This window comes from Pseudophryne corroboree, chromosome 9 (assembly GCF_028390025.1).
Source record: "Pseudophryne corroboree isolate aPseCor3 chromosome 9, aPseCor3.hap2, whole genome shotgun sequence".
NCBI lineage: Eukaryota > Metazoa > Chordata > Amphibia > Anura > Myobatrachidae > Pseudophryne > Pseudophryne corroboree.
This window is the reverse complement of record NC_086452.1, coordinates 178,033,883-178,052,990: the sequence shown is the minus strand read 5'-3', so window position 1 is coordinate 178,052,990 and position 19,108 is coordinate 178,033,883. Positions and strand designations below refer to the sequence as shown.

Here is a 19,108-nt window from a genome sequence, read left to right as displayed (position 1 = left end):
CGCCTGTATGTTGCTTTTTTGTGCTGTACAACATAATTCCAAATGGATTTTTCTCGTATGGTAGGGCAAGAAAAGACCCTTGTTATACTGATAACATGCCAACAAGATTAATAAACATCAAAACATAAATATGTTTCCAGTAGTGTTATACGATTAAAGCTGAGACTGCAATAATCTGGAAAAATCCACCATCCTCCCCCTCCACCTTCAAAAAAAGTATAGGGCAGGGAATGGAAATGCATCAGAAGACATATTTATCAGCTGAAAAGACAGATTTAGCAGAGGTGGATGGGTAGATAATAAATATATCTTCAGAGACACAATCTCTATTATCCACACTGTGGCTGACTAAATCGTTAGAGCCTGAAATACCAAAATGCTGTCTTTGTAACAATCTTGTTGAGCTGTTATACTTTCAATAAAGAAACAAATATGCATGAATACACAATGTGTCCACAATGTATCAATCAGAATTGTGACATGAATCCATGCCAGATATAATTTGTACTGCAGTAGCAAAGGTATATGCTCTAATTTTATACCTGTATTTGAAACCTGTGTAAAAAGAGACAGTGCTGTTTACACAGGGACAGGAAAGTGACGGCACCTGTACTGTAATTGCTACAGCTATAAAGGATAACAAAAATGTTCCTGATTGTAGTGTGTCAGCCACATAAGGACACAAAAAGTGTCAAAAAATCTCCATATGTGTTGATAGCACCTGGAAGGCAATAGTTTTCATATACAGTGAATAATGCCTTAAATAAATGGCATAAATTTGCCAGAGAGAGACCTATGCACATAGTGTTAAATTACATCTGTGCGTGGCTGGAGAACGGGAGACGAAAAAATGTGCAGGATGTAAAAAATTATACTTATAACCGCCTGGTGTGTGCGTCCTGCTCGCCGAGTGCCGCTGACCGCTCGGCTTCACGAGCTGTATATCTCTGCGGCTCGCCTGGTCTCCTCTCCTGCCGGTCTGCTGGTCACGTGAGCGCGCTCTCCGTGACCACGTCCACCTCCCCAACGTACATTTCACAGTTGCTTGTTCACGGGTAGTGTCTTAGATACTGCGGAGGCAGTATATTATAAAACTCCCGCCAGTATAAATAAATGAGCGGGACCGAAACCCGCCGTCGAGAGGGCGGGGCTTGATCCTCCAGCACTAACCAGCGCCATTTTCTCCACAGCATGCTGCAGAGAAGCTGCTCCCGGACTCTCCCCTGTTGAACACCGTAACAGGCGGCAAAAACGAGGGGGGGGGGGGGGGGGGGACACATTATTTGGTGCAAAATTGTATATTTATAAAGCGCTATTTAGGCTGGGACATTTGGTTTCAGTATATTGTGGTGCTGGGTGTGTGCTGGCATACACTCTCTCTCTCTCTCTGTCTCTCCAAAGGGCCTTATTGTGGGTCAGTCCCCATATTTCAGTTATCCCAGTGTGTGTGGGGGTGTCGGTACATGTGTGTCGACATGCCTGAATAGGAAAGGCTCGTCTAGGGAGGAAGCAGAGCAGATGGTGGTGGTGTCTCCATCGGCACAGCCGACACCTGAGTGAACACGTGGAATGTTTTGAATGCTAATGTGGCTTTATTACATAAAAGATTGGACAAAGGAGTCCAAAGACAATGCTGGGAATCAACCCATGGCTTTTACTGTGTCACAGGACCCCTCGGGGTCCCATAAACGTCCCTTTACCCAGATAGCAGACACCGATACCGACATGGATTTCAACTCCAGTGTCGACTATGATGAGGCGAGGTGGCACCCAAGGGTCGCCAAAAGTATTCAATATATGATTATTGCAATAAAAGACGTTTTGCATATCACAGAGGACCCCTCTGTCCCTGACACGAGGGTCTGCATGTGTAAAGAAAAGAAACCTGAGGTAATTTTTCCCCCATCTCATGAGCTGAACGCTTTATTTGAATAAGCTTGGGAGACTCCTGACATGAGACTACAGGTTCCCAAGATAATTATTATGGCGTATCCTTTCCCCTCAAAGGCCTTAACGCGCTTGTCCAAAAAGGTAGCACTACCGTCCCCGGATAGCAGCTTGGGCTGATAGCTTGTCATCTGACATTGACACCCTAGACAAAGATAGTATTGTGTTGACCTTAGGTCACATCAAGGACGCAGCATTATATATGAGAGAGGCTGCGAGAGATATTGGGCTTTTGGGTTCAAGAGCTAATGCCATGGCAGTTTCTGCTAGAAGGTCCCTGTGGACCCGTCAATGGACAGGTGATGCTGACTCAAAGAGGCATATGGAAGCTGCACCGGTAGGGGCACATCTTCGACTCTTCAGCCAAGTCTGGGTTCAGTCGGATTTGGATCCTTGGGTGGTCGAATTTGTATCCCAAGGCTACACACTGGAGTTCGAAGATGTGCCTCCACACCGATTTTTCAAATCGGCCTTGCCAACTTCTTTCCCACAGAGGGAAATAGTTTTGGCTGCCATACTAAAGCTGTATCAACAGCAAGTGATTATCAAGGTTCCCCTAGTGCAACAGGGGAAAGGGTTTTATTCAACCCGATTGGTGGTCCCGAAGCCGGATGGCTCGGTCAGACCAATTCTGAATCTAAAATCCCTAAACCTATATTTGAGGATGTTCAAATTTTAAGATGGAATCTCTCAGGGCAGTGATCTCCAGCCTGGAAGGGGGGGATTTTATGGTGTCACTAGATATAAAGGATGCATACTTCATACTGTATATCCTCCTCATCAAGCGTACCTGAGATTCGCTGTACAGGATTGTCCTTACCAGTTTCAGTTTCAGAAGTTGCCGTTTGGGCTTTCCACGGCCCCGAGGATTTTCACCAAGGTAATGGCGGAAATGATGGTGCTCCTGTGCAAGCAGGGCGTCACAATTATCCCATACTTGGACGATCTTCTGATAAAAGCGAGTTAAAGGGTACAGTTATTAAACAGCGTGTCTCTCTCCCTGAGAGTACTACAACAGCACGGCTGGATTCTAAATCTACCAAAGTCGCAGTTGGTTCCGACAACTCGACTGTCATTTTTGGGCATGATTCTGGACACGGAAGAACAAGGGTTTTTTTCTCCCAATGGAATAAGCCCAGGAACTCCAGAACAGGGTCAAGGACCCGTTAAAGCAAAAAATGGTGTCAGTTCATCACTGCACTCGAGTATTGGGAAAGATGGTGGTGGCCTATGAGGCCATTCCGTTTGGCAGGTTCCATGCAAGGACTTTTCAGTGGGACCTTCTGGACAAGTGGTCAGGGTCCCATCTGCAGATGCTTCGGAAGATAACCCTGTCCCCCAGGGCCAGGGTCTCTCTCCTGTGGTGGCTCCAAAGTACGCGCCTTCTAGAGGGTCGCAGGTTCGGCATTGAAGATTGGGTTCTTGTGACCACGGACGTGAGCCTCCGAGGATGGGGAGCAGTCACACAAGGGAAAAAAAATAATAATACATTTTCAGGGAATATGGTCAAGCCAGGAGGCTTGTCTACACATCAATGTGCTGAAATTAAGGGCCATATACAACGGCCTGCGACAGGCGGAGAATCTTCTTCGCAACCTACCCGTTCTGATACAGTCAGACAACATCACAGCTGTGGCGCATGTAAACCGCCAGGGCGGGACAAGAAGCAGAGCAGCAATGGCAGCAGCCACCAGGATTCTTCGCTGGGCGGAAAATCATGTAAGCGCTCTGTCAGCGTTCTTCATTCCGGGAGTAGACAATTGGGAAGCAGACTTCCTCAGCAGACACTATCTCTATCCAGGAGAGTGGGGACTTCATCAAGAAGTCTTTGCAGAGGTGACAAGTCGTTGGGGACTTCCTCAAATAGACATGATGGCGTCACGCCTCAACGGAAAGCTTCGAATGTAATGTTCCAGGTCGAGGGACCCTCAGGCAGTGGCAGTGGACGCCCTGGTGACACCGTGGGTGTTTCAGTCGGTCTATGTGTTCCCTACACTTCCTCTCATCTCAAAGATATTGAGAAGCATAAGACGAACAAGAGTGCAGACAATACTCATTGTTCCAGATTGGCCTCGGAAGGCCTGGTATTCAGATCTTCAGGAAATGCCCTCAGAAGATCCGTGGCCTCTTCCTCTCAGGCAGGACCTGTTACTACAGGGGCCCTGTCTGTTCCAAGGCTCACCGCGGTTACGTTTCACGGCATGGCGGTTGAACACCAAATCCTAGCTAGGAAAGGTATTCCGGGTGAAGTCATCTCTACTCTAATTAAAGCTAGGAAGGAGGTAACGGTGAAACACTATCACCGTATCTGGAGAAAATGTGTCTTGGTGTGAAGCCAAGAATGCTCCTACGGAAGATTTTCAGCTGGGTCGTTTTCTCCATTTTCTGCAGTCAGGTGTGGATATGGGCCTGAAGTTAGGCTCTATTAAGGTGCAGATTTTGGCCTTATCTATATTCTTTCAGAAGGAATTGGCATCTCTCCCAGAAGTCCAGACTTTTTTGTAAAGGGAGTGTTGTACATCTAACCTCCTTTTGTGCCTCCGGTGGCACCGTGGGACCTTAACGTGGTGTTTCAGTTCCTTAAATCACACTGGTTTGAACCTCTTGAAACGGTTGACTTGAAGTTCTCTCTTGGAAACTGGTCGTGTTATTGGCCTTGGCATCTGCAAGGCGGGTGTCCGAATTGGCGGCTTTGTCTCACAAGAGCCCCTATCTGATTTTCCATGCGGATCGGGCAGAGTTGAGGACTCGTCCTCATTTTCTGCCTAAGGTGGTTTCGTCATTTCTTATGAACCAACCTATTGTGGTGCCTGTGGCTACGGGTGCTTTGGAGGATTCCAAGTCCCTTGATGTAGTCAGGGCCTTAAAGATTTTATGTGGCCAGAACGGCTAGGGTTAGGAAGACAGAAGCACTGTTTGTCCGGTATGCGGCCAACAAGGTTGGAGCTCCTGCGTATAAGCAGACTTTTGCTCGCTGGATCTGTAACGCGATTCGGCAGGCTCATTCTACGGCTGGACTGCCGGTTCCAAACTCGGTTAAGGCCCATTCCACTAGGAAGGTGGGCGGTTCTTGGGCGGCTGCCCGAGGAGTCTCGGTATTACAGCTTTGCCGAGCAACTACTTGGTCGGGTTCAAACACTTTTGCAAAATTCTACAAGTTTGATACCCTGGCTGATGAGGACCTCATGTTTGCTCAATCGCTGCTGCAGAGTTATCCGCACTCTCCCGCCCGGTCTGGAGCTTTGGTATAATCCCCATGGTCCTTACGGAGTCCCCAGCATCCTCTAGGACGTAAGAGAAAATAAGATTTTAAACCTACCGGTAAATCTTTTCTACTAGTCTGAAGAGGATGCTGGGCGTCCGTCCCTGTGCGGAAAAGTTCTGCAAGGCTTGTTATATAGTTATTGCATACATAAGGGTATGTTACAGTTATGGTCAGTCTCTGGCTGATACTGTTTTGTTCATGCTGTTAACTGTTTATTATATACCATGTTGTACGGTATGTATGGTGTTGGCTGGTATGTATCTCACCCTTAGATTAACAAAAATCCTTTCCTCGTACTGTCCGTCTCCTCTGGGCACAGTCCTAACTGAGGTCTGGAGGGTCATAGAGGGAGGAACCAGTGCACACCCATTCTAAAGTCTTACAGTGCCCATGTCTCCTGCGGAGCTGTCTATACCCCATGGTCCTTATGGAGTCCCCAGCATCCTCTACGGACTAGGAGAAAAAGATTTACCGGTAGCTTTAAAATCTTTATTTTTATTTTTTTCCTTGCAATGCCGATCCTGTTGGACCGCGCATTAGCATCGCACGGACTATATACACGGTGCGATATGCACTATATCTTATGTTTTTGACTATATAGTAAAAATCAAAAGAAATATCGCACGGTGTGTACGCAGCTTCAGGGACAGTCGGCAAATTAGACATGGCCACTTGCTGTCATCACCGTCAGCTGGCAACTTCTACCAGGGTTGAGTGTCTGTCTGTAAAAAAAAAAAAAAAAAAAGGCTTGTTTGTGCTGTTTGGTGTTTTCTCAGCAACCCCCCCTTCCCCATGGAGGCAGAGGCCAGACTTTATTTTATTATTCCTAGATTATGCTAAATGGGTCTTCTCCCTCTCATTGATATCTGGGTGCCGCCTGTTCTGAACACCTTGCCACAAATATCTTGTTTATTTATGTCTATGGAGCCCATTGATGTTGACTGATTGGGATTAAAGATATGCAGTCATGATCCCGGTGGTCAGGATACAGACGCCGGAATTCTGACACCCAGTGAAATACAGGACCGCCGGCTAGAGTCACTACTCGGGTGGTCAAGCCACCACCCGAGGGAGAATAGACCACTGGGACCAAAGCACTGTGCTCGGCACCAGTATTCTGGCTGTCAGGATCCCTGCATCAGTATCCTGACCTTTGGGATCCCAACACCCGGTGACATACCGGCGGATGGAATATAACCATGCATTACAAGAAAGGTTATTGGCAAAACAAGAACCAAAAAGTTATTTTTTTTTGTGGAATTTTTTAAATGGGGAGAACTATCGTGTGCTTTCCATCCACTTTTTCAATAAAACAAAACTGCATAGGATACATTTTATTCGATGTGCAATAGTTTTCTGAAAATGCCCTTTTTTAATTTTTGTGTGTGTCAGAACAATTTTTGTATTTGTGTGGGTACTGCATAATAAGAAAGTGTACCCTGCGCCTCTGCAGATATGAGAACTTTCAGCAGCAAAACTAATGTACAAATATAAGCGACCCTTCCAGCATGGCACACGCATGCCTTGCCAAGCTGTGCACACTATAAATTGTAATGGGGGCAAATATAGGGGCTAATTCAGACCTGATCACTGCTGTGCGTGTTCCCACAGCAACGATCAGGTCTGAACTGCGCATGTGCCGGCTGTCTTAGCCCTGCGATCGCCAATGCCCGGCTGAGGGGGCGGACCAGCGGCATTTTGGCTGCCGTTCTGAACTGCGCATGTGCCGGCTGTCTTAGCCCTGCGATCGCCAATGCCTGACTGAGGGGGCGGACCAGCGGCATTTGGCTGCCGTTTAGGGAGCGCCGTCCAGGCAACGGAGGCCAAGTAGCTCCCTGCCAGCACTGGTGGTGAGCTACTCTACCAGTACAAAAGCATCGCCGCTGTGTGATGCTTTTGTACTTGTGCAATGGGGCAGGGCCTGACATGTGGGGTGGACTAGCCCTGTGCTGAGCATCCCCCCGCATGTCAGGGAAGCTGAGCATCCCCCCGCATGTCAGGGAAGCTGAGCATCCCCCTGCATGTCAGGGAAGCTGATCGTAGATGTGCTAAATTTAGTACATCTATGATCAGGTCTGAATCACCCCCATAGTCTCCTGCTCAGTATTGCCACACTCTGAACGCTCAACATTGATAGAAATTCCTGGCTTTCGATGCAGTGCTCGGTTACAGTGTTTAGCAGCTGCAGTGCTCGGGCATGTCGGCATTTTATAAGTTGTGGCCTGGTGAGGAAGGGAATAACCCTGCAATTGTGAATACTCTTCCCCATAAGACCAAACACTGATCACTTTTTGACATGTAGGACCTGTCTCGGGTGCAGATTACCCCTAACATGCTGCTTATCCTTTGTTTTGTTTCAGATGGGGTGTCCTTTTCTCACACCCGAGGGATTATACGCCAGTGTGCACCACAGAGCTGGGACGGGCAGTAAAACTAGCACCAGAATTTAAGAAACGAAAAGTTCGCATGATCGCTCTGTCCATAGACTCTGTGCCTGACCATCTTTCCTGGAGCAAGGTAAATACTACATTGGCTATTGGAAAAGACGAGCTGGCAGAAAATGGTAGGCAATGAATTATGAGATCTTACCGGTTTCACTGGTCTTTGCACTAGAATGTTGTCATGATGTATGACAAGACAATAGGCTTTACATCTGATTATTTTAGCGTGGAGCAGTGTTCTGGACTAATTTGCCTACAATTTGCTGCTTGCAATATAAACTGATCCATAGGTGCCGATTCTGTGGGTGATATGTATATATATTGTGGGTGTTTTCACTCTAGGGGAAGGGCGCGGGTCCGTGAGGGGGTGTGGCCATGCAAATAGGAGGCATTGCCACTTGCACGTAATGCAAGTGGGTGGTTCAGTCCATAGACGTGGGCGTCCAGCGCCGTCACTGTTGGGGGCGTGCCCAGCACCTACGGAGGTGCTGGGCTTCCCCCAAGCTCTCTGACAGCGTGAACGGATGTGCGCGGCATCTTTACACACTGAGAGGGCAGAAAGCGGGTGGCTGTTTTAGCAGGGCGCCGCAGAAAGGGCAGGGCGGGTTTTGCACTTAAAAAATCGGGCAGGGTGCGGCGCCCTGCTAAAACAGGCTAGAGTGAACACTTTTTTATTTTATTATATATATATTATAATTTTCTTTTTTCTACTTGCAATTATTTACAAGTGTAAGCTGATTAATTTTGACATGTAAATGATTTGCGCTTAAAAAAAAAAAAAAACCACCGAACACTAACAAAAGTTCTCACTTTCTGATTCTCGCACCCTATTACATCCCACCCTCCATATTCTTTGCCTCTTGTTAAGTGAATGCAAAAATTTGCTAATTGTAGTCTTGGCGCTTCAGTTATGAGGAGTTTTTTTTTTTTTTTTAGGATTCCAAAATAATGTTGATTGTGGGTTCTGTATTTTTAAATGTTCAGGAGTAAGTATTTTAGACACATGGGTATTTCAGAATGTTCCAGTTTCATCAGCACAAAACAGTGTCTGTCAGACGGCACAACATAGTAATGAATGGAGGAAGATGATTAAGCCTTGGTGACGTAATCGTTAAGTCACAGGATGTAGTGCTTTTCTGGTTAGGAAACTGCTGCACTCACTCATATTGTCTGGCCTTAATTGTAGCTAAAATAGTCCATCACACACAGGTTCATAACACGTTAATAACCTCTGCGTTTTGTTACCTTTAACTTGGCTGTATTAACAGTAGAGATTTTTTTTTTTTTTTTTTTATTCATACAAGAAACAAATAACATACTTACACCAGCAACAATTATTGTTATACTGGGATTTGTATAATAGAGACGTATATTACATGTTATGTTTATCTTTAATTCTGTCAAGTGTTCTATCTGTCCTCTACTTCTTGAGACAGTAGACCTGTTTATTTCAAGGGTGATTTCACTTTCATCACATTTTGCCAGTGGAAAGCCAGGCCTCAGGCAGTATCCAATTAGCTTTGGTAATTTACCACAGATAGTGGATTAGCTGGGGACTATACAATCAACCCAGATACCTGACATATATTGGGGATTATGCATAATCCACAATAACTAGCCCTCAGAACCATGATAACACATGGGTCCAGGATCCCATGTGTAACTGCCCAAAAACTGGTAATTTTTTGGCCGATAAACAGGCTGTAATTGCATATCTCGATAATGACTATCAGGGTAAAATTGTGATAATAGCCCATTTTTTGGTTGGGTATTTTTTGTTCTTGTCCAGAATAGTAGCACTTGTAATGGAGTACCCACTTATGACTGTCATATCAACCTTTATAAACAAACTAAGGTCAACACAAAATGTCAACAGGTTCAAAATGCCGCCTGCTCTTAGCAGCAGTGGCTGGATTTTATTTTGTTCATGTTGAAATTTTGACCCTGTGGATATTGACTATATCCTATTAAATTGGACTTCATAGGGCATGTTATTACATAAAACTTATCATAGCTATACAATTTGCTAAGTATCCCCCTATGATCCCAATGCCAGACATTAGCAGACCTCATTAACTAGAGCTAGTGATGATGTAAGTGCTGGGTATAGGAACATTCTATGACTCTTCTTCCACCCATTCATGGTGTAGAGCATGTATGATTTGGGGTAATCCATTAAAGATAAGTTTATGCTTTCTCTCCTGCAGGACATAAATGCATACAACTCCGATGAGCCCACAGAGACTCTACCCTTTCCAATTATTGCAGATCCCAAACGGGATCTTGCTGTGCAACTAGGTATGCTGGATCCTGATGAGAAGGACAATGAAGGGATGCCAGTGACTGCACGATGTGTGGGTATCTCAGATGAGTATTTTAAAGGAGCTGATTTAAAAAAAATGTAAGGAATTAAATGACCAACAGATTTCTCTTCCGTATTGTCTCAGGTGTTCATTATTGGCCCAGATAAGAAAATGAAGTTGTCAATACTGTATCCAGCAACCACTGGTAGAAATTTTGATGAGATCTTGAGAGTAGTGGACTCTCTTCAATTAACATCAAACCACAATGTTGCAACTCCTGTGGACTGGAAGGTGAGATGCCAGGGATTATGGCTAAACTGAAGAGAGAATTACTGGTTGGGAGTGAAAGGAGCTAAGTGGTGTAGTGAACAAAGCTTGTAAAAGCTTACGCTTCCTTGTGTGTTTTAAAGCCAAAATGTATAAAGGTAGTGCTTTTTAATAGCTAAACAACCAGTATATTGCTAGTAAATAGCATTGCATATCTATGTTTTGATCTTGAACAATCGGTGAAGTGTCTGCTTTTATAAACTGCTGTTTAGTAAACAAACCTTTTAAGGGTATGGCAGATATCCTATAAGTACGGTGAGTTACCATACGGTAATAACAGGCTTTTTAGCCCAATAACGCTATCAGGCTATTCAGTTGCAGCCTGTTTTTACAGTGCGGTAGCTCACCTGTTATCGGCCGATAACACGTGGGATCATTGCGGACCCATTTATTTGGGTCTGATAACTGGTGTCCGGGGCTGGTTATCAGGGATTATGTTTCATGTGCCAGAGTCTAATAGGATAGCCCCACCGGAATCCTTTAGCTGCGGTAACTCCCCTCCACTAATAGGATATCTGCCTGTATATTTTGGGTGGTATTTTGTCTTGCCAATACCATAGTAGTACCAACAATATGCCTACACTGTTTAGAGGGGGGAAAAAGCTGGTAACAGTATTTATCGACTTCATCTGAGCAAACAGACAAACACGCTACCCCCTTCACTTAAAATGGGCGTGGCCTCGCAGGGAAAGACTACCTTACACCCCAGTTTTTGACCCTGCAACAACAGTCCTCTGCCACCAGTTTTTTGTCCTTGCACCATATTATGCCACATACCGCAATGCCTGTGATAAATTATACTCTACAGCAGGCATTCCCAACCACGGTCCTCGAAGCACACATATACCCCTTTTTCACTTAGCACGGGTCGGACCCGTGCTACAGCCCCCTTTTGAACAGCGCTCACCAACCCGGCATATTGTCAGGTTGGTGACGCTGCTACTGACGCGGCAGGGGTGGCGCTGGGAGATCACATGATCTCCCAGCTCCGCCCTCCCTATACACTGTGAACGGGAGCCGTGTCGCCTCAACACGGCTCCCGTTCACACTAGACAGCTAGCCGGGTTGAACACATGTTCAACCCGGCTAGCTACCCGGGTAGTATTCCCAGATCACTTGATTCGGGAATTTGCCAGGGGACCTTTTTCCACTAGGGAAAAACACGGGTAAATGCGTGCCCCCGCACATTTACCCGTGTTTCTAAGAGCTAGTGGAAAAGGGGTATAACAGTACAGGGTTTAGTGATATCCAGGCTGCAATTAGTATCTCAGTTGTTTTGTTTAACCATCTGTGCTGCAGCCTGGATATCCCTAAAACCTGCACTGTTAGTGGGCTTGCGGACCGTGGTTTGGAATGCCTGCTCTACAGTAAAGCTTCTAATCACTTTTAAATTATCTGCTCATTGCCAGGGGTTTTACGCGCTGGGAGTCATGGTTTAATGCTCGTTGCCAAGGGGAATGCCCGCCAGCACTGACATCACGCTCCTCCCTCCTCTTCCCAAGTACTCCACTCGGGTGGCGGAGTTTTGCAGAACTCTTAACCCAACCGCGGGGGGAGGGGGGGGGGGGGGGGTTTGGAGGAGGTGGAGGAGGGGGGGGGGTTTGGAGGAGGAGGGGAGGCTGTAAGGGAACTAAGTGCCACGTGCTGTTGCACTGCTCGTCCACCGCAAGAAATTACACTGTTTCCAGGTATACACTATTGGAGTTTTAATCCAATCTATAGACTTGCTTGTTACACCTATAAAGTCCTATGTGTGTTTGAGGTGAGGAAGACACTTGGATATACATCATTTTAAACTGGTCTGGTGTACCAAAGTATTCACTAGACTTGTTGAAAGCATTACCATTGCACAGGGTTCCCTTGTTTTGCAGCTTCAATATTTTGCAAGGTAATCCGCTGTGTACTGAATACTCCTATATTTATTTATTTATTTTATCTAGCTTGGTGACAGAGTTATGGTCCCACCGACTGTTCCTGAGGCAGAGGCTTGCAAAATGTTTCCTTCCGGCGTCTTCACCAAAGAGCTGCCTTCTGGTAAAAAATACCTGCGATATACCGCACAGCCAAAATAATGCTGCATCAGAGCTCTTTCTGCTTGATGGCGAGGAAGAAATGATCCTACAGTACCTGGTTTTTGCACACTAAATCTGATTAGTCACATATCTAGTTCTGTTACTGAGTAAGTAGAAGAATGTAATATGAACAGTGGATCCTTGAAACCTTTGGTCTTCTCAAGATTACATCTATCTTCCTTACTGATGCTTTAAATAGGACATTAACTCTCTCATCAGATCTGTAGTTTATCTTGAGTTATTGTGCTGGCATTGGGACTGGAAGATTCCCTGATGTCTGGATACTGGTAGCCATAATATACAGTAGCAATACTGCCTTTCTGACCAAAATCAATGCATTGATAATCAAACATCCTTTTACTATTTTTGCATTGTTCCATGAACCTTTCATTTTTTAAACTTTTGGACATACTGTGGGATTATTTCTGAATAAATTTTACAAGTGAATTCAAACTGTATAGGTGTGTTCATTAGTCTATGCTAAAAAAGAAACCAATATATGGTATGTATAAAATAACTAGTAAGAACGAAGTACTCCTTGGGATAATCCTCCTTGCACTGTGTTACCGAATACCACACGCAGAACTGTACTGAGTGACTGACAGAGCTCTTTCACTGCGGAGAAGTAGAAAGAAGACTTCATGGACACCGCTCCTTATGGTCACAGAGTCATCAGAGCGGGTCATAAAGGTCCTCAATCTCTGTTACAACCATACTGCATGACCCAGTGGTTGCTTAAAACCATATTTTGTGTGTGTATAATTAATAACAAGGGGGCACACCATAGTGCATAACGTTTTAATATAACCTTCAACTCATACTAAAAATGGTCTATAAACTAGTACCCTATATCTATAGTTGTTGGCTGAGTGCCACGTGGCTTTATCAGAATAGTAACACACCCGCCACTAGCTGCTATAGGAAGCCACAATGTGGTCGCATCATGCCAGCCACCAATGTAGTGCAGGAGACACTAGGGAATAGTTAGGTCACAAGGCTCTGCCCTAACATTTTGTCAGAGGGCTGGCCTTCGTGACACGATTAAGTCCTTTTATCAGCAATTCTACAATAATTAGTGCAATTATACTAAAACTGGTACAAACGCTAAAACCAGAACCGCTACCCAATAGTCACTGTTCTAGATCAAACAATTACCTATTACTTTAAATAATAAACTTATTTCTGCTGCGGGGTACACTGGGCTCCACAAGGATTAACATCGGGGTGTAGAGTAGGATTTTGATCCGAGGCACCAAAAGGCTCAATGCAGTAAGCAGGCACTAAACAGGGGGCTACCTCAGGCAGCCTATTGATGATTCTTATACAGAACTACAAGGGCTGCAGCAGGCAAAGTCTCACAGACTTCTCTGGCTGCAGCTCCGTCACCCCTGCGGCGCTGTATACTCCCGCGCCCTTGTTGCCGGGTCACTGCAGCGGAGGCTCCGGTTTCTTCACGGTCAGTCACACACATGCCGCTGTCCTCCCGGATCGTGGGGCCGCAGGTACGGGGGAGGTAAGGGGCTTCTGTACCCGCACTTTACCGCGATCCATCGCGGCCATAGGAGGTGGGCCGTGCGCGCTGGCGTGGACACTGATTACTGGGCAGCCGCTCCACTAGCCACCAGGGACATGTAAGGCGCACATGTCTAGGGGTTCTTTACTGTATAAACCCCGTTTCTCTTACGTCTTAGAGGATTCACGGGTCCATATTGGTACCATGGGTATAGATGGGTCCACCAGGAGCCATTGGCACTTTAAGAGTTTAATAGTGTGGGCTGGCTCCTCCCTCTATGCCCCTCCTACCAGACTCTTTTTAGAAAATGTGCCCGGAGGAGCATTACAGAGCTTTCCTGGTAAAAGTTTTTGAGTTCCTTTTTTTTTTTTTTTTTTTTTTTTTTTTTTAATTACAGGAGGCTGCTGGCAACATCCTGCCTGCATCGAGGGACTTAGGGGGGGGAGCAGTGTCCGCCCTGCAGGGTCTGAGCACTGACTCCGCTGACTAGACATTGAGCTCCAGAGGGGACAGACCGCGCCCCGCCACAGGAGAACGCTCACCCCGGCAGCCAGCCGCCACCCCCTTACAGAGCTGAAAGTGGTGAGTGAGTCACTGTCCCCCCTCACAAGCGGGGGGTCAGTGTGAAGAGGACAGCTTTATGAGTAGGAGCGCGGTATTAACCATGCTCCCGGACGGCTCAGCGGTACTGCTGTGGGGCGCCCTGAGCCAGCACATAACCCTACACTGACCATTTCCAACCTGTCGGGGTCCGTGGATCTCAGCCAGCAAACAAATCCTCAGGCCAGTACAATCTCACATGAGCGGGAAGACAGTGCCATTGAGCTTCTCCTCAGAGCGGACCCAGCAGCGTTCAGCGCCATTTTCCTGCCTGCAGCTCACTGCCAGTGTATGAACAGGTCCCTCCAGAGCAACTCCAGCTATTTGTACGGTATCAGGGGGTTGTAAAAGGGAGGGGAGGCTGTGTAAAGGCTGTTTCACCTATTAAGGGACACAGTCAGCGCTGGTTAGGGTCTCCCTATACCTATAATAGCGCTCTGTGTGGGTTGGCTCCAATCTCTGTGTGTCTCTCTGCCATTCTTGGGGGGGGGGGGGGGACTGTCTACCCAGTACCCTGTGTGTTTGTGGGGTGTTTGGTGTGTATGTGACAACATGTCTAGGGACACTTTCATATTCTGCAGAGGATTTATCCTCCCAGGAAGACTGCATACCATGTAATCAGGATTGCACTGTTGTAGTGCAGATCCCAGCTAGAGAGTCAGAATGGTTAGTCTCTCTGAGGGGGACTATTTCTCAGATTTCTGATAGGGTTGCTAGGACTGAGCATGCCACTCAAGTTCTGCAATCCTCTATGGTTGTATGGTCTGATACTGCTTCCTCTGGGTCCCCTGCGGTACATTCTCACAAACGTGCACTTGCCAAACTTATGCAGGATGACACGGACACCGATTCTGACACTGCAGACGGTGACTGGGATGTGTCGAGGGGAACGGCATCCCTTGCTAAGGGGGTGCAGTTGATGATTGAAGCTGCAAGGGATGTGTAACACATTACTGACACAGCTCCTGAGCAGGTAGAGGTGGCCTTTTCACAGACAATAAAAAGCCGCCCTCACCTTCCCGGGATCTGGACTGAAAGTCGACAGTAACTAGGTCGACCACTGTTGGTCGACAGGGTCTTTAGGTCGACAGGTCAAAAGGTCGACATTAGTTTTTCACAATTTTTTTTTTTTTGAACCTTTTCATACTTAACGATCCACGTGGACTACGATTGGAACGGTAATCTGTGCCGAGCGAAGCGGTAGCGGAGCGAAGGCAGCATGCCCGAAGCATGGCGAGCGAACGCGGTGCACTAATTGGGGTTCCCGGTCACTCTACGAAGAAAACGACACCAAAATAACATTCAAAACTCATGTCGACCTTTTGACCTGTCAACCTAGAACATGTCGACCTAAAGACCCTGTCGACCTAGTTACTGTCGACTTTCAATACCACACCCCACCTTCCCGGCATCAAAAGAATTAAATGCGGTCTTTGAGAAAGCCTGTGAAAATCTGGAAAAGAAATTCCAGATCCCTAAGAAGGTCTTGGTTTCTTTTCCCTTCCCAGAGGAGACTGGGTGCATTACAGGGAGCTCTCCTGAGTTTCCTGAAAAAGAAAGAGGGACTGAGGAGAGAGAATCAGACTTACTTTAATGTCAGGCTCTATTTCTTAGGCTACTGGACACCATTAGCTCCAGAGGGAACGGAACGCAGGTCTCACCCCGCAGTTCGTCCCAGAGCCGCGCCGCCGTCCTCCTCGCAGAGCCGGAAGATAGAAGCTGGGTGAGTATATGAAGAAAGAAGACTTCAGAGGCGGCAGAAAACTTCAGATCTTCACTGAGGTAACGCGCAGCGGTAATGCTGTGCGCCATTGCTCCCACACAGCGCACACACACGGCAGTCACTGTAAGGGTGCAGGGCGCAGGGGGGGCAGGGCAGCAATAAGGACCTCCAAATCTGGCAATAAGCATATATACAGGCTGGGCACTGTATATAAAAGAGATCCCAAGCCAGTTTTTGAATTTTTCAGTTGGACCGAAGCCCGCCGCTGAGGGGGCGGAGCTTGTTCCTCAGCACTCACCAGCGCCATTTTCTCCACAGCACAGCGCTGAGAGGAAGCTCCCCGGACTCTCCCCTGCTTACACGGTGAAAGAGGGTTTTAAAAAAGAGGGGGGGCACATAATTTGGCGAAAATAGATATTTACAGCGCTACCTGGGTAAACATATAGTGTGTTTTTTCCTGGGTTATTAGCGCTGGGTGTGTGCTGGCATACTCTCTCTCTCTGTCTCTCCAAAGGGCCTTGTGGGGGAACTGTCTTCAGATAAGAGGGTTCCCTGAGTGTTTGGTGTGTCGGTACACGTGTGTCGGCATGTCTGAGGTAGAAGGCTTTCCTAGCGAGGAGGTGGAGCAAATGAATGTTGTGTCTCCGTCGGCAACACCGACACCTGACTGGGTGGATATGTGGAATGTTTTAAGTGCTAATGTGAATTTATTGCACAAAAGGTTGGACAAAGCTGAGTCCAGGAATTATGCAGAGAGTCAGGCCCTGCCTGCTCCTATGTCGCAGGGACCCTCGTGGTCTCAAAAGCGCACACTATCCCAAATAGTAGACACTAATACCGACACGGATTCTGACTCCAGTGTCGACTACGATGATGCAAAGTTACAGCCAATATTGGCTAAAAGTATTCAATATATGATTGCAATAAAGGATGTTTTGCATATCACAGAGGAATCCCCTGTCCCTAACACGAGGGTACACATGTATAAGGAAAAGAAACCTGAGGTAACCTTTACCCCTTCTCATGAGCTGAACGAGTTATTTGAAAAGGCGTGGGAATCTCCAGACAAGAAACTGCAGATTCCCAAAAGGATTCTTATGGCGTATCCTTTCCCGGGTAAGGACAGGATACGGTGGGAATCCTCCCCAAGGGTGGACAAAGCGTTGACACGCTTATCCAAAAAGGTAGCACTGCCATCCCAAGATACGGCTACCCTCAGGGATCCTGCTGATCGCAAGCAGGAGGCTACCTTAAAGTCCATTTACACACACTCTGGTAGCAGCGTGGACAGATACCTTATCGGCAGAATTAGATACCCTGGATAAGGATACCATTTTATTGACCCTGGGTCATATTAAAGATGCTGTCTTATATATGAGGGATGCTCAAAGAGACATTGGCCTACTGGGTTCTAGGGTCAACGCTATGTCGATTTCTGCTAGACGAGACCTATGGACCCGGCAATGGACAGGTGATGCCGACTCAAAGAGGCATATGGAGGTTTTACCTTACAAGGGTGAGGAATTATTTGGGGAAGGTCTCTCGGACCTGGTCTCCACAGCTACGGCAGGTAAATAAAAAATTTTGCCTTATATTCCCTCACAGCCTAAGATAGCGCCACATTATCAAATGCTGTCCTTTCGGTCAAATAAAAACAAGAGAGTACGAGGATCATCCTTTCTGGCCAGGTGTAGGGGCAGAGGAAAAAAGCTGCCAACCACAGCTAGTTCCCAGGAGCAGAAGTCCTCCCCGGCCTCTACAAAATCCACTGCATGACGCTGGGGCTCAGCTGAGGGAGTCCGCCCCAATGGGGGCACGTCATCGACTTTTCAGCCACATCTGGGTTCACTCACAGGTGGATCCCTGGGCAATAAAAATTGTTTACCAGGGTTACAGGCTGGAATTCGAAGAGGTGCCTCCTCGCCGGTTTTTCAAATCGGCCCTGCCAGCTTCTCCCCTAGAAAGGGAGATAGTTTTAAATGCAAATCACAAATTGTGTCTTCAACAGGTGGTGGTCAAAGTTCCCCTACTTCAACAAGGGAGGGGGTATTACTCAACCCTATTTGTGGTCCCGAAACCGGACGGTTCGGTCAGACCCATTTTAAATTTAAAATCCTTGAACCTATACTTGAAAAGGTTCAAGTTCAAGATGGAATCGCTCAGAGTGGTCATCGCCAGCCTAGAAGGGGTGGATTTTATGGTATCCCTGGACATAAAAAATGCATACCTTCATGTTCCCATATATCCACCTCATCAGGCATACCTGAGATTTGCGGTACAGGATTGTCATTACCAATTTCAGACGTTGCCGTTTGGACTTTCCACGGCCCTGAGGATTTTCACCAAGGTAATGGCGGAAATGATGGTGCTCCTGCGCAAGCAGGGTGTCACAATTATCCCGTACTTGGACGATCTCCTCATAAAAGCGAGATCACGAGAGCAGTTGTTGAACAGCGTGTCACTTTCACTGAAGGTGTTACAGCAACACGGCTGGATTCTCAATATCCCGAAGTTAGTTCCTACGACTCGTTTGACCTTCATAGGCATGATTCTGGATACGGACCAGAAAAGGGTTTATCTTCCGATAGAAAGGGCCCAGGAACTAATTTCTCTGGTCGGGGACCTATTGAAGCCAAAACAGGTGTCAGTGCATCACTGCACTCGAGTCCTGGGAAAGATGGTGGCATCTTACAAGGCAAGTCCCTTCGGCAGGTTCCATGCAAGGACATTCCAATGGGACTTTCTGGACAAGTGGTCCGGGTCACATCTACAGATTCATCAGATGATCACCCTGTCCCCCAGGGCAGGGTATCTCTCCTGTGGTGGCTAAAGAGTGCTCACCTTCTATAGGGTCGCAGGTTCGCCATTCAGGACTGGATTCTGGTAACCACGGACGTGAGCCTCCGAGGTTGGGGAG

At 46.8% G+C, this 19,108-nt stretch overlaps 1 protein-coding gene across 2 annotated transcripts in view; it reads left to right on the top strand.

Moving 5' to 3' along the window:
- The window catches only part of LOC134957801 (peroxiredoxin-6-like), a 31,218-nt gene extending 18,410 nt beyond the window's left edge, over window positions 1-12,808 (top strand). For both annotated transcript variants that reach the window (XM_063939972.1, XM_063939971.1), the window contains exons 2-5: window positions 7,573-7,729; window positions 9,861-10,007; window positions 10,101-10,247; window positions 12,224-12,808. In XM_063939972.1, the coding sequence (XP_063796042.1) occupies window positions 7,573-7,729; window positions 9,861-10,007; window positions 10,101-10,247; window positions 12,224-12,355 (583 nt within the window). In that variant the 3' untranslated portion in view covers window positions 12,356-12,808. The remainder of the gene's footprint in view (window positions 1-7,572; window positions 7,730-9,860; window positions 10,008-10,100; window positions 10,248-12,223) is intronic.
- Window positions 12,809-19,108: the final 6,300 nt, after the last annotated feature.